Source organism: Castanea sativa, chromosome 1, assembly GCF_040712315.1.
Source record: "Castanea sativa cultivar Marrone di Chiusa Pesio chromosome 1, ASM4071231v1".
Classification (NCBI taxonomy): domain Eukaryota; kingdom Viridiplantae; phylum Streptophyta; class Magnoliopsida; order Fagales; family Fagaceae; genus Castanea; species Castanea sativa.
Window position 1 is genome coordinate 39056690 of NC_134013.1, and position 16773 is coordinate 39073462.

At 33.3% G+C, this 16773-nt stretch overlaps 1 protein-coding gene across 1 annotated transcript; it reads right to left on the reverse strand.

Annotated features, from left to right (window-relative positions):
* Window positions 1-1122: 1122 nt before the first annotated feature.
* LOC142622661 (protein DETOXIFICATION 51-like) lies at window positions 1123-2797 on the reverse strand. The gene has a single exon (XM_075796182.1). The coding sequence runs from the start codon at window positions 2795-2797 to the stop codon at window positions 1178-1180; it is 1620 nt and encodes a 539-aa protein (XP_075652297.1). The 3' UTR covers window positions 1123-1177.
* Between the last annotated feature and the right edge of the window lie 13976 nt (window positions 2798-16773).

Consider the following 16773-nt stretch of genomic DNA (forward strand, 5'->3'; position numbering starts at 1 on the left):
TACACTGTGAATTCAAATCTCTGCCATAACTTTTATATCCATGACCAAATTATAAATAGATTTTTTTTTTCTTTCAAAATTCATGACCTCACAAGTCACAACACTAGCTTCCGAATGCAACTTATAGTAGCTAAGGCATCCACGTTTATGTAATAATCATGAGCAGACCAGAAAGCAATGATAAACACCAAGTGGTGGAGGAAAATTCCATGAACGATTCACCATCGCCACGCACAGTTGAGGCACAAGGCTAGGCTGGACATGCAGAAAATTAAAGCAGGATTTTTTTCAAGTTTGGACCAACCTGATGGAGAGGCTTCCAAAAAGATAAGGGCGATCTAACACGACCGCCACTGAAGTCACTGGACCACGTTAAGCTAAATTATTACGGAGAATTTTTTTTTTTAATTTTTTTTTAAAAAAGGGAGATAGATAGAGGAGGAGGGGAAGGGGGGGGGGTCTGACGTGAAATGACCTCAAAGCTGCCATGTGTCAGCTAGCTATTCATACCACTCGGATACTTCTAAAAGGCTTTGTCTAGCCCACGCGACTGAAAATATATGATAGAGATCAAACATGTCTGAATTTTTGAGACATTGCCCCATTTGAGTTGAACTGTCAATTCTTTTGTACAGCTTTCCTTTTGAATTATTCTTCCTAGGCTTTTCTTCCCTTATTACGAGTACTACCCTTTATCCCCATTCCCCAACCCCAGATCTCTCTATCTACGCAACACAAATACTTCTTATTATTTCTCATATATTTATTCAGTAGTTATTTTGATGTTTTTTAAAATGTATTCGGCATGTACGCTTCTGAAAAAAAAAATACTAATAAATAAAATAAACACGTTTACAAAACGAAGCTAGCCAAATATAATTGCGAAATGCACTCCTTTAGCCAGCCCACCCAGCAAGCATTAATTCTAGCCAAAATTCAGGAACAGCATAATATATACCTTCCCACACCAAATAAATAACAATTATAAAGCGAGAAAGAAAAAAACATAAAAACTAGTTTTTTTTTTTTTTTTTAAATTTCTTTCTTTACCCGGCCCCCATCTCTCTCTCTCTCTCTCTCGCAAGAAAAAAAAAAAAAAAAGTGTGCACGCCTAAATCCTGATTGATCAAGCACGCACAATATTAGGAAGAAAAAAAAAGAAAGAAATTTTGGTTATTCACAAAGAGGAAGTGACAGCAATAGAAATCAAAGGCAGTTGCTGGTCTTGATGAACATGAAGGGCATTGGCATCGGATCGAAAATGATCAAGAGCGTCGTCGGCGGCGGTGAGGCAGTGGGCCCGCCTAGCTTGTAATTCCCAGTCAGTGGTCCCCACAACATACAACATAAGGCCAGCGCAGCAAACCTGGGCTGACAAGAGCCCAACCCAAAGTCCAGAAAAGCCAACAGAGAAAAAGAAAGCAAGCCCAACAGCAACAGGCATACCCACCAGGTAAAAAGCACCCAGGTTCACATTAGCAGCAGTGGTGGGTCTGGCACTACCTCTCAGGACCCCACACCCCACTGTCTGAGGACAATTCCCAAGCTCGCACAGCCCTAGGATCGGCATAGCTGCTGCTGTCAACTCCAGGATCTCTCTCTCTGAGCTAAACATCAACGCCCACTTATACCTCACCCCTGTCGCAAATACCATCGCTGATACTCCCATTATCGCCGCTATAAATACCGCCACCACTGCTGATAATTTCGCTCCGTACGGTCTGTTTCCGCCTAGCTCGTTCCCCACTCTTGTCGACACCGCGAAACTCAGCGATGATGGGAAAACGTATATAAACGCCGTCGTTTGGATCAATACCCCCATTGATGCCACCGTCGCTTTTGGGTTCACTAATAACCCACACAAAACGATCATGATCTCGTACCACCACCATTCTAAGCAAACTGAGACACAGCTCGGCGCCGCTAGCCGAGCCAGTGGCTTCCATCCTTTGAAACACTCTCGGCTCGGCGCTGTCCAAGTTGGCTCGTGAAGCCCTTTGGCCCATACATATAATACAACTGATAAGAGGGCGAAGAGGTTGGAGAAAGCTGAGGAAGCCGCTACGCCAGCCACGCCGAGTTTGTAATGGGAAACTAGTAGAAAGTTCATGGGTAAGAGAAAAACAGTGCCAGCGAGTGTGGCTAACGTCACTGGGTGAGTAATTCCTTGAGCTCGAAGGTAAATGCGGATTGGGTGAATCAAAGAGTTTGTAAAAAGGTCAGGGAGAGAGAAGATGAGGTAGGTGTGTGCCATGTGAGTGATATTTGGGTCTTGGCGTAGAAAAAGAAGGATTTTTGACATGTTGAACCACAGAAATGAAATGGGTATTGAAGAGACTAAGAGGAAAATCACTGTGCGGTGAAGGGTTATAGAGAGAAGCTTTGGACGGTTAGCTCCGAAAGCTTGAGAACAGAGGGGTTCCATGCCTAGAGCTAAGCCTGATAGTACGGAATAGCCGGTTATGTTAGCGAAAGCTATGGCGAGTGAGCCAGCGGCGAGTTCGAGGTCACCGAGGTGGCCAAGGAAGAGCATGGAGAGGATAGAGCGAGAGTAGAGAATGAGGCCAGTGAGAATAATAGGGAAGGCGAGGGTGATGAGTGATTTGGTTTCAGTGACAATCTCAGAGAGTGTTGGTAAAGCAAACTGTGATTTCTCTTCAGGGTCTGCTTTTGGGTTCTCAGCTAAGTCAAGTTTTGAAGGGTTGGCCAGCCATATGAATTCCAAAATGAGGTGGGTTAGGAAATGCTTTTGTTCTGATTTCATAGTCACAGAGATGGGGTTGTTTGAATTCTTCATGATGAAGAATATGACCAATAACGACAACAACAACAACAATAAGTGGTTTAAGACGAATGGTGATGATCAAACAAACCACCCGAACTCGTTTCACTTGCCAGCAGACTTTGCTTGCAGTTGTTGAGAGATACTCTCGTGAAGAGCGCTCTAAACTCACTCAGTTTGCAAATGGATATTGTATAGAGGATATATGTGGGTTTGAGGAGGCCAGGACGTATGGGTATGGCTATATAATGAGACGAGTGAACCTTTGAGGGGAGGTTTATTTCTTTTGGTGCTGTTTTTTTTAATGTGTTTCTTTCATAATTGTTGTCTTATTCTTTTTTTTCTTTCTTTTCTTTTTTTATTATAAATTTCTTTATTTTTATTATGCTAAGCTTAATAAATGAAATTGAATTCTCAAATATAAAAAAAAAAAACAGTAAATATTTTGTTACTCTGAGCAGTTATTAAGAGTAATATCAGAATATAAAAATTGGTACAATTTTATGCTACGACTTACCAAGTAGCAAGTAATAACTGGTAAAATCATATCTTATAATCATATCTTACTGACCACACCTCGTCATAGTTAAATTATTGAACAAAATTATTTAGTTTCTAATGTTAAATAGATAAAATCAGAAATTTGTCAGATATTTCAGTGGGGTTCAATTTCCAATATGTAAAAATAGCGTTTTTACAAAGAGTTTGGTGATTTCCACGGACAGTGCGGATCAGCTCTGTGCTCGCTCAGTCCCCTCCCTTCTCAGTTTGTAAATGATTCGGGCACCTCAGATCATTGAAACGGGACGCCAGGGACGGCCAGAAAGACCATCATAGCCCTGGAGTAAATCGCTTTTCGAGTACTTTGCAAAAGAGGTCATTCCGGCTTTTCCAGTACTTTTGCAAAGGGCCTGCAGCAAATTCCTTTTGGATGTGTACTTTCTGAGTTTTGACCTGTATATAGTGGCAAACATTCAGTAATTTGGAAGTTAAAACTCCAGAGCAGATGTTTTTTACTGTTAGTGATTGTCAGTTAAAATGTCTAGTCTAGATGCAACATCGAACAGCATACATCAAATCAGTTTTGAGGTTTCTCTTATATCTTTTCTCTTTCATGGTTGGCCTTCTATGGTTTGCCGCTTAAACGTAGGCAGCTGAGTAAAACATTAAGGTTTTTTTTTTTTTTTTTTTTTTTTTTACCTGCATTCACATAATAATTTTTAATTTTTAAATAATATTTTTTTATATTTTTTTATTTATATATTTTATAAAAAAAATTTTAATTTAAAAATTAATATTTAAACACATGTACCAAATGGGCCCTAAAAATCTAAATTTAATTATTTAAATTTTTTTGAATATAAGCTGAACTTGAAATTTATCATCAAATAAATTTTTTTGTTTAAGCTTGAGTTATTTACTTATTGAAAAAACTTGAATTTTTTCATAAGTTATTTAATTAACTTATATTTTTTTAGATATATTGTAAAACTATGAATATATGTTTACCTCTTTAACATTCCACAAAATTTTACTATGAATAAACTATATATATCATCAATAAGATAAAATAATAATTTAATATCACATGAACCTATTACCAAACTTATACAATTCAATTTTAAGTTTATATAAATATGTTTTCGACAAATATACATATAAAATTATAATTGTATATATACTTAAATCAAGGCATTATGTTCATGAACACATTATTTTGTTTGAGTTTAGCTCATTTAACAATTGAACATAAACTTAAGGCTTAAAATTGACCTTTGTTTAAATAAATGAACATAAATAAGCTTTTTCTCAAACCGAGCTTAAGCTGTTCATAAACAATTTGGTTCATTTCGGCCCTATTTAAATGTCATAGGTATATAGATGTTATACTATAAACCTTTGATGATTTGTTCTTTAACAACAAAAATAAAAGAAGAAACACTTAAAATCACTATATTCAATAAGCAGATTCAATTTGCTTGACGAAATCTAGATGGCAGAATTACTGGATTTGAAGAATGTATTGTACGTTCAAAAATTCTAAGTTCCATTTACTACATTATCGATCTACAAGGTTTTTTAAGTATCTCATTGGTAGAGAGTGGAATAGTTTGCTCAAAAATTTGCTACACCACTTCTTTATAATAATAATAATAATAATAATAATAATAATAATAATAATAAAAGTAAGTTGATTCTAATTGTCTCACTTTCAAAGTTTATCATTCAAAAATAATTTTCATCAATTGGTTTCATGTAGAGCTGTAAACGAGCCGAGCTTTGTCAAGTAGTGCATGTTCAAGCTTGGCTCGTGAAGAAAAATCAAAAGCTCAAGCTTGGCTTGAGCTCGTGACAAGCCTAAAAATAGTGTTTGAGTTTGAGCTCGTGAAAAAGCCAAAAAACTTGAGCTTGACTTGGCTTGGCTTGATTAATTAGTCAAGTCAAGTTCAAGCTTAATATCAAGCTCAAACTCAAGCTTAAGTCAAGTTTTTGAGCTTAAGATCTAAAAAAATTACATTTAAATCTCTAAAATTATGAAAAAAAAAAAGTATATTTATTTTATCATACATCTAGCTTTACTTATGATTAGCCATTATTCAAATTAAAAATTTACACAATTAAATTCATTCATTCATCATTCTTTATTTACAGTTTCAGTAGTTATTCAAAATACAATTTTTACATTTACATTAGATAGTGAAGAACTAGAAAAATACTTGTTTGTAACTATTATGAATGAGAAAATACTAACATATTTTATAACTTTACTTTAGATGATTGATAGGGAAGGATTATATGTGACCTATTTAATTAATTAATTTATTTTTAAATGTAACTATATTTTAAAGTGATTCTTAATCAGTTTAGAGGGAAAAATAAATAAAAGTAATAAATACTGGTCCCATGTTGGCCATGTCAGTATTAAGATATGTGTAATGGATATATTCTATTAACACATATAAACTTATAAATAAGTCTATGCTTGAATTGTTGTGTATCAAGCCTAATAGCTCACGAACTTGTTCGTGAACAAATTTTTTTGCTTGGTCTCAGTTTGTTTATTAAACGAGCCTAAAACTAAGGCTTAAACTTGGCTTATTTATAAATAAACAAACATGAATGAGCTTTTTATCGAGCCAAGCCCGAGTTGTTCATGATCGGCTTGGTTCATTTACAGTCCTAGTTTCTTATGGGGATTTCTTTTTGTCATGGAGTAAAACAAGGTCTTCAATGCACATTTATTATATGATTGATAAGAATTAACTACTTATAAAATAAGATAGAGTTGAGTGGAGGGTATCGGTATGGTGTTGACCTTAAGTTCAATATTTAAGTCGGGATTTTCTGTGTTGGTAAGCTCAAAAAGTTTTATAGAATTCTTTTAGTAACAACTTTAATATAGAAATAATTTTTTTCATAATCTAATGAGTTGATAACTTGTGAGTGATAGAGAATCACATTTACAAGGACCTACCACTAAAATCACATTTATTTTTTACTACTCATAACTTGTCATTTATCTAGTTGTGAAAAAAATTATGAAACAAATTGTGTTTCTAGATTTATTCTTTTACTAAATATGAGCATAGTTTAACGTAATGTAGACTTATTTTTATAGGGTCCAATGAGACCTCTAATTAGTTGTTCGACAAGGAATGCTCCTCGAATTTGCTTGGGCAACACATCAAGAATTCTTATAGATCAATACTATTGCTTGGCAATCAAATAGTTTTCTTCATTGGAGTTACTTGAATGTAGGCATATTTCTATATGTCTCAATTGACCGAATTCTACGACCGAGTAACTTTACTAGACCATGCCTTATGCGCTAATAAAACTTGCATATTAGGGTTAGATGCTCTACTGGGCCATATTCTTTAAGATGTGTATCTCGGCGATCAGTGGTCTATTATTTATGTTGTTTCCATACCTTAACCTCCCCCACTCCCGACCTAAGGTGCCAACTCATCCTAGGCATATCACAAAGCGTTATTACAAATTGAACTAATCACACAAGCAATTGAAATAATGCTCTTTAAATAATAAAAGTGCTTTTATTTTCTGTGGTGCATGAGTTTTTTGGTCATTGCATTTAGTCTATGAGATGCATTATATGTGATTTAGATATAGGAATAAGATTCACGTATAGAAGATTTAAATCAAGATTCTTGTAAACTCATAAACCTTAGTTCGCAGTTGGTAGTGAAACTGAAAATTTTATAAAGACTATGTCATATCAATTACGATCATTTTCTTTAGTATGGAAGTTGGACTTTTGATTGGTATGTTGGTGTCTCAAGTGTTTGGTGTATACTGAACTAGACTGCTGTGAGATTTTTTGTTCTACCCACAATTGTCACTTAAAAAAAATAAATATCATGATTGCTATTTGTATTGACTCTTAATCCTAAGAGGCATGTGAATTCAAACATGAAATGTTAGTTACCTTGATGTATGCTAGAGTAAGATCTTGTACGATGAATACCCCAATACGTTAGGTAATCACATGTAGAATTTTGGGAACACTATTCTTCAAAACGGAATCCATAATCTTGATAAGAGATACAAAACATCCATTTAAGATTGATTTAATGGGAATTGATTATTCAAATTGTCAAACCTTACAATTTTAATAAGGAGTTACTAAATTTTATATTCAATGGAATTAGATTTCATAAGAATGTAAAAATAATCAAGAGATTAAATTTGGGACTCAAGAACTTAAGCTTTAATGATTTATAAAGTGATAGTAACCTTTAACTTTGTTTTATTATGGATGATTTCATGGAGGGATTAAATACCATTTAATAGAGTCTTGGGATGATTTAAAAAATCATATAAAAAATTAAAGTTCAACTATAATTTTATAGTAGAAAAAATTATAATTAATGGTAATTTTGAGATTGTCAAAAGTTGACAGGAGGCCAAATGCATGTTGGAGCTAGTGTTTTTCATTTTACTTTGGTCTTATTTCAAGCCACAAATTAAAATTCCACATTGGCTAGCCCAATAGCTAATCCAAGTATAAAAAGGACTCTTTTTAATAAAGAAACCATAATTCACTTTTTGAACTACTTGTTTCAAGTGAGAGAGAATGGTTCCTTCCCCTCTCCAAGTAAGTACATGTCTGCACAAGGAAGAAAAAAAAAAAGTTTTCAAGTTCTTCAAGGGTGCTACACGGCTAGATTTGGAATCTCAACAAGGACAACCCTCTTTCTCGGGAAACATGTGGTCATTGAGGTATGAGCAACAGGAATATGCACTCATTTCAGCCTAACTCGTTTCCACCCATAATCAAATTTGACCCAATCCGACCGTCTCCCATTTGGACCTAGCCTACTTACTATGGCTCTATTGTAAAATTTACAATTCAAATCTACGTTTGTATGGCAATGTTATATTAGATTTTCTCAATTATAAATGAAACTACTAATGAAAATGTTTGTAAACTTAACGTTAAATCACAAATATAAATATATTAGATTATAAATTTAAGAATTTATGTATTCTTTAACTTTTTTTTTCTTTATCATTTTATTTGAATTGAGAGAATTTACATAAAAAAGAAAAAGAAAAAGAAGATTCTAAACGGATGTTTTAAGGCATGTTTTATATATTTAATATATAAAAAAAAATATGAAAAATGTATGGGTCATACCGAGTGGCAAGAAGTGTCATAGTGATACCAATTCATTTTGATCCAACCTTTTTTTGACAAGAACCTGATTTGACCATGCTTGATTGAGTCAAATCCACATTCTATCCAAACCATTTGCAAGGTCTGGTTGTAGAGTAAGGCTCCATATGGTAAAAATCATCAAAGTTATAAGAAAGACAATTGAAACAAAAGAATGTGAAAATGACATATATTTGCTTTGCTTTTAAAATGGGAAAAAGATAAAAGGGAAGAAAGCATGTTACGTTAATTATTATTATTATTATTATTATTATTATTATTATTATTATTATTATTATTAATTTACTATTCCTCGATAAAATTAAATTAATAAATTTACTGCTCTTCTTATTTCTTCTTTCATGTTGGAAAGATAAGAGAGTTTCACATAAGAGAAAGATGAAAGTAAATCAAGAATATTAGGTTAAATTAATTTGCTAAGATAGATTAAATTATAGTTGTAAGTGCACAATTGCACCTGGCCCCAAGAACAGTTACGGGCTCAGGCCCAATGAGCCTTAAACAATGTAATTTGTAGAGTGTGGGCTTGAAACCCAGGTTAGAAGTGTTTGAGGATTTAATGACAAGCCAAAGATTATAAACACTTGAAAACAACAAGGAATACGGTAAGTCAACCTGCTCGGACGTAAGCCGAGAACTGTTCTTATATTATTTCTCTTTCTCTTTTTCTCTTTTCTTTAGGTTACAAAGAAGGGATCCCTATTTCTGTTCTAAGTTGCTCCTTAAATACTCTTCTTTTTGATGCTTTGTACACGTGTTGCCCCAAACTCCCCCTTAGCCTAGATATTTCTTTTCTCAGTGCCTTTGAATAGTAACCAGAAGTTTCCCTTCCACTGTTCAGGTGTCATTTCCCCATTTAATGCGGCCAGGGTGGTAGGTGCAGGGTCTTTAATGTGGAGGTGACAGCCTTTATCCTTGGTGTTTCTCTTACATCTGTGCTTCCAGGACATTCAAGGGTTTACCCCTTTTATCCACTGGTTTTAACCATGTCATTGCCTATCGTTTATCATGAAGTCCCAGATTCTCCGGTGTCCGTCCGAAGAGAAATTCACCCTTGGCTGGATCCTCGGATCCTCGGCGTAGGGGCCGACCCGTAGTACTAACAAGTTCTAAACCCAAGAGCAGGTCGGCCTTCCCTAGCATGGCCCAAAGGCCCACATCCCCATCAGAGTCTTTTTACTCCCCACAATAGTAATACTTACTAATAAGAAATTATTAAATAAAAAGAAAATACTAAATAAATTGGCAAGATTTATTTGTGACCATCCATTATTTCTCTTCTTGTTACTATTTGTCACAATTGGAAGGATAAGGGGAAATATTAAAACTCTCCGCAGTTCCATTTCATTAAACTCCTCTTTCTTAAGTAATTTTGTTATTTTTAGAGTATCCATAAAAATATAGCTATTTGGCACCTACAAAAGTCACTTTATCTACTTTATTTATTTTACCTCTTCACACCCAACATCAATGGATCTAAATTTTTAGCTATTTGATTAAAATAATACAAATAACTCATTAGAATAATAATAAAAAATTCACATAAAAAAAAAAAAAAACACCAACCCAAATCCTCAATCTTTTTCCTCAACCCAGACCAAACAAAATAAAAAATCACCAATCACAAACAAAATCAAAAGTCACCAACACAGCACAAACATGGCGTGGGTTGGCGAGCTGGGGCACAGATGAAGATGAAGATCGGCAGAAACCCAGCAATTGGGTCGGCGAAAACCTAGCACAGATGAAGATGAAGATCGGTGAAAACCTAGCAGCTGGGTCGGTGGAAACCCAAAAATCAAGCTCCGACGGAGGTGAGGGTTGAGGGAGATGAAGATCGGCAATGGCGCACAACAACTCGAAAATCCAGCAACCCAAAACTAAAACCCATGAGCAAGCACAACCATGAGCGATAACCACTCCAATCCACTAGCAACCACAACCACAAACCGTTTGGCGACGATGCGTGAGCTTCGGCAATGGTGCGTGAGCTTCAGTGGCGACGGTGAAAAGGTTGATGAATTGGTGAGAGTTTGTGGATGAGGATAATGGGAATCGATGAAGCTAAAGAATTTTTTCTAATGAGGTTGATGGAAATCAATGAGAGTTTGTGATGAGGATGATGGGAAGCAGAAGAAAGAAAAGAAATAGAAAAATAATTAAATAAAGAAAGAGAAGAAATATTATTTTAATGCTAGTGGGAATAAAAAAATATTTTTTCTGTTTAGCTTCAAGTTACAGTATGCAGCCAAAAATAGCTGCATACGGTAGCTTTGAAGCTAAAATATTTAGCCATACTTTCACTAATTATACAGCAATTTTTGTATTTTGGTGAAGCTAAAAAAAACAATATATCTATTTAGGGGTTGTTTGTTTTTTTTTTTTTCATCACTTATCACTCTTCACTCAATTTTCTTCACTCATTATTCATCACTTAAAATACCCTTTCCCCAACCCCACCCGTTTGGCACTCATCACTTAGTTCTGACCATGGCTTTGTTTAAAAAAAAAAACTAAAAAGTCAAGATATGCGGCTGGTTGTTTTGTTTCAAAAAAAGAAGAAGGATAATTACACTTTACCCACCTGTGGTTTGCCTCATATTGGACTTGCCTACCCGTGGTTTCAATTTTGACACTTTACCCACCTGTGATTCTCTCCGTTACTAATCTGTAACCCACCTCTGTTAAAATTAAGAGTAAATAGGTATTTTTGCTCAAGTTTTATGTCTCTCTCCTCCAAAAAAAAAAAGCACAAAAATGCAAGAGAAAGAAGATCAAAAAGTGGTATTTGTCTCTCTCTCCATTTACACAAATCTTGAACATGAAGAACATACCAAAAAAAAAAAAAATCCAGATCAACCTACACAATATAACTCGGATTTCACCTACATGTTAAGAAGAATGTTGTACCTGAACAAGTCTAAACAACCACCTCTTTTCAGAATCTCAGAGTGGAGAGCCTTCCCTAAAGTTGGGTCACCATTTTGGACACAATCTTGAAGCATAGTGGCGTATGCGTGAGAGTTGAACTCTGAGCTTGGAAGCTCCATACAAGTGCATTGTTGGGTCAATTGGGCCACTTGGGTTGAGAAATAACGTTGTGAGAAGCATATCCAAGCGTTGGATTTTCTGCAATGTGTTAAGAAATTTATACAAGGCAGAGTTCTGTAACAAAACAATCTGATCATGCGCCTTGGAGATTTGGGGTTGATCTTGTGTAGGTTGATCTGGGTTTTTTTTTTTTTGGTATGTTCTTCATGTTCAAGATTTGTGTGAATGGAGAGAGAGACAAATACCACTTTTTGATCTTCTTTTTCTTGCATTTTTGTGCTATTTTTTGTTTTGGGAGGAGAGAGACATAAAACTTGAGCAAAAATACCTATTTACCTTAATTTTAACAGAGATGGGTTACAGATTAGTAACGGAGGGAATCACAAGTGAGTAAAGTGTCAAAATTGAAACTACGGGTAGGCAAGTCAAATTAGAGGCAAATCACAGGTGGGTAAAGTGTAATTATTCCAAAAAAAAACCTCAAAAAGTCAAAAATTGTGACTAGAATTTCAAAAGTAGTGTGTATTTACAATAAATGTCATCATTACTCTGTTTCTATAACTTGAAAAAATCTAAAATGTGTTTTCAGCTTTCATGCCTCATCACTAAAAAATCAGAGAATTGAGTGATGAAAACAAAAACAAAAAACATTCCCAAACAAACCATTCAGCCATGGGACCCACATATTTTGAGTTATGGGTGATGGAAATAAAGTTATGAATGATGGATACTGAAAATCCAAACAGCGACTTAATTTCACTATTGCTAATACTCTTAGGGTGTATTTGGCTGGAGTAAAAACAAAGATGATGAAAAATATAGTGAAAAATATTGTTTTTCACTATTTGGTTGAAGAAAGAAAATAGGAGAGACAGAAAACATGGGAGAAAATTTTTCCTCTCAAACTCACTTTTTTTATCCTCCCAAATTGAAAAAAAAAAATAGAAAAACAAGAGTGTCCTGAAATGCATTTTACACAAATACTTTGTCATCTGCCCTCACTTTATTCAAGACCCGATCACTTTTGCCTCTTCTTACGTTGAATGGTCAACAAAAATGAGTGAAAATTTCTACACGTTGTAAGTTTCTGACCATGTTGAAAGTTTGCCCAGTGCAAAAACGTGGTCAACAAAATCTAAATTTTATATTATTTAACGTTTGATATGATAAAGTTTATAATAATAAAAATAATTTTTACATTATAATAATAAAAATATAAATATAAATTTATAGGTATAATATGATCAATTTTATAAAAATTTATATGTATGATATGGTAAATTTTATATTATTTAATGAGTATAAATAAATTTATTTCTTACCTATTATATAATAAAACTATAATAGTCAATTTATATAAATTACATTTTTCATTTTCTCATTTTTCTTTCCAACCAAATAAAAAAGTTTTTTATTCTTCCACTTTTCTACCCTCCAACTAAACACAAAAAAAACAAAAAAACAAAAAAACAAAAACCAAATATTTTCTACTATTCCACAATTTTTCACTCTCTGACCTTTTTACTCCTCCAACTAGACTTACCCTTAATTTTTACTCTACCCGATTACACTCACTCATAAGTCATGGCTCAGTAAAGGCCAGCCTTTGTGGTTGTGGACCTCTTTACAATTTCAGTGATCTGATTGGACGACGGGAATTTCTGAAGTGGACCTCCAAAATCCGTCAGGGGAATACACGTCAGCAAAAGTGTCCATAAGCTGAAGTGGGGGGTTTTAACAGTCATAATTGCTTTCCTTGGGTTTTGCCGTCCCTAAGTCTTGTCTCACGTCATTATCCGCCTCCTTTTTTTTCTGTCCTTTTTCTTAAGGTTGAAATTGTTATCAAATTTACTTTTTTTTTTTTCAACGAGGTTATTAAATTTATCACAAAACACTTATAAATTAAGAATTTATTTGAATACTGTTTATTTTGTTGAAAATTAAAAATTAAAAATAATAAAAGTGATAATAAAAAAATTATTGTTTACATGCCTAAATGCACTGTTCATGGACAATAAACAGTGCAAGAGGCGCTCAACTAAAATTAAAAAAAAAAATAGAAAATGCAAAATGTGGGCATATCCAAACGCTCACTAACTATATAATTAGTAATTCTATCAATATATATATATATATATATTTGTTATATTGTTGGTGTGATTACAAATCATACATACATACATACATACATACATATATATATAGACATTATTATGTCATGTTGTAATTTTTTTGTAGCAAAATTGATAATAATTTTTGTATTTTTCTCTACTTTTCAAGCAATGTGATAAATTCTATATATTATATTCTATAAACTTTATTAAATGATGTGTCACCCGTAATAAAGAGAAGAAAAAACCAATTTAGTCCCTAATTGTAAAGTTATTGAAATGGCTCCCAATGACTACTTCATCTCATTTGTTTGTAAAAATTTGTTAGTAGTAAAATTTGTAACAATTTTAACAAGTGACATAAATCACATTTATTAGTATATCATTTTGAAAGCCTTTTGCAATGAAATTGATGCTAACTTTAGAATCTTCTCTTTTTTATTTTCTATTTAAAATAAAGTTAAGGTGACACCTGTTTTTGGTTAAGATCTTTACACTTCATTTGGGAGGAGGGAAATGAATAAAACGGAATGTAATGAGAGGAATAATTTTAGAAATATTATTATATTCCTTTGTTTGGGAGTTTTAATCGAGCGCATAGAAATATTATTCCCTTATTTGAAATTTTAAATTGGAGAAAATGAAATATATTAGAAGAACTATTCATTCCTCTATACTCTCTTAAGACCTCAAATTTTCATTCTTTCAAAAATTGAGAGGAATCAAAGGGAATAGAATGAGTTTTAATAAAATTTTCACTAAAACTCTCAAAATATACAATCATTTATTTTAATATTAGAATCTAATAATAATATTGTTATAAAATAATTTTATTCATTTCCCTCTATCTTTTTTTTTTTTGATAGACATTTCCCTCTATCTTACTTTCAAACAATGTTACTTACCTTCTCTTCATTAATTATAAAATATTCAAATAAATTACTTAATTTTATTCCTTTTTTTCCATTACTTAAATACATTCTATTAAATTTAGACATTCTATTTGTATATGAACTTTCAAATCAAACGAAAGTGCAGGTTAGGGTAAATTTTTCTAATATCAAGCATCACCTTTTTTTAATATTATTAATTTTGCCCTATATAGCTATTGTGTGTGTTAAGTTAAAATGTCCACAAAAAGAAAAAAAGAAAAAAAAAGCGTGTGATATTAATTGATGATGAGATGCTGGGTGTAGAGGGGTCAATTGAGTTGAATTGAATTAATAGGTGCGTCAGGCAGGCAGGAGTGAAGACGGCTGGCATTTGGTGAAACAGATGGAAGGAGGGAAACATATATATATACCCTCCACTCCACTCCACATCTGATGATCAGATCAGAAGTCTAGCTCTAGAGAGCTAAATTTTATTCTTTAAAAGCTTTTAAAATTTTAAAAAATTTTTTTGGTTTCTCACTCCTCAATCCTGAATCCTGAATCTGAATCCTGAATCCTGAATAACCTGGCAGTACCACCAGTAGCATCTCTTTCTTTCTCTGTCTTGTTGAGTTGGGTGAAAATGATATATGTTGTCGTATCTAAAGTTTATCTTGGATAGTGAGACAGAGTGGGAACTGTAGTGCGTGCTGGGCGGTTCAGAAAGAAGAGTCAGACAAGCACCTTGTAGTGAATATGAATAAGACCCACACATTTCCAACCACCAACCTGACGCAACAATGCACACTCTACCCCCCCCCCCCCCCTCCCCCTTCTCTCTCTCTCTCTCTCTCTCTCTCTGCGCTCTCTTTCTACTTTCTTTTTTCTTTTCTTTTTTTGGTTAAAAACTTTATGCTCTCACTCTTCTCTGTTTAACGTTCACCGTTCATGTCCCTCCCTCCTCGCCGACCCTATATATATACATATAGGCAAATGTTAACAACTAACAAGTATCACACCCGTGCTTGTTAAGGTTATACTAAGGTAGATCTTATTTAATAAAAAATGAGATAGATAAAAGAAAATGACATAAAATTGACCCTATAAGTTTTTTTAATATATATATTTTTTTTCTCTTTATGAAATTGGCCCACACTGGAAAAAAAAATGATATAAAACTACAAAAAAAAGAAGACGAAATGTACCCAAAAAAAGTAGAAAAGTTATTGTTAACGAGCACCTTATAGTTCCTGTTAACACAATCCATATATATATATATAGTTCTCAAATAATACTCTTTTCCTACACTTTCACCATCTTCAAACTCTAGACATCAATACCATACCATGTAAATGGTCAATTATAATTAGATAGCAATTATAACTTTTACATAGCTCCATTATTGATATCATTCAATATCAATAGGTTTTTTTTATAAAAAAAAAATGTAAAAAAATATTAAACATTTTAGTTATGTTGGTGAAAATAAATAAATTACAATATATTACAACAATTTTACTTTTTTTTTTCTCATGAATTTTAGAAACCGCATTATCCTTAACTTTCATTCTCTGTTTTTCTTTGTTGGCATGAGTGTCTGAGATCCAATCATCCTTAACCCTCATTTTTCTTTTGTCAATATCCCAATACAATTGGAATGAGCTAGGCGCATAAATCAAATGAGCTAGATTAGATGAGGAGTTTCCCCCTCCTCTCTCATTCCCCCATGTGCATGAGTTGGACTCTTCTCCGTCCTGCGTTGCACGTTAACCCAATACATCTCCACACTTATTAACGTGGAATTCAAATTTTGACTAAATACTAGTTCTTTATTAACCGCACATAACTCTCATATTTTCTTATTTAATTTGCCGACTTACCATTTAATCAGTTTATTAACATATCATATTAATATTAAAGTGTTCCAACAAAAGGTTTGACTAGTAAAATTTTGAGACAAGATAAAAGGGTTGGCTTGTAAAAACAGAATTTAGCCTCCAAATATTTGGATCGGTACAATGGTCCTCTTAGAAAAAAGGATTTTTTGATTGGCCTAATGGTATAGAGACAAGATATAAAAATTTTAAAAAAAAATCCCTCACATTTGTTAAAGTCATTCATGGCTTTGAAGATTTCATTGATTCCATTACAACTTTTTTTATTCACTTTTGTAGAAATTTTGTTAACTTATATTGAACATGAAATTTTTAATAATTTCACTTATGGAGATTTTTTTTTTGAGAATAAAAAAAATCTCTA

Excerpts from the sequence above, each read along its gene's own strand:
- LOC142622661 (XM_075796182.1), bottom strand. The coding sequence starts at position 2,797 with ATGAAGAATTCAAACAACCCCATCTCTGTGACTATGAAATCAGAACAA.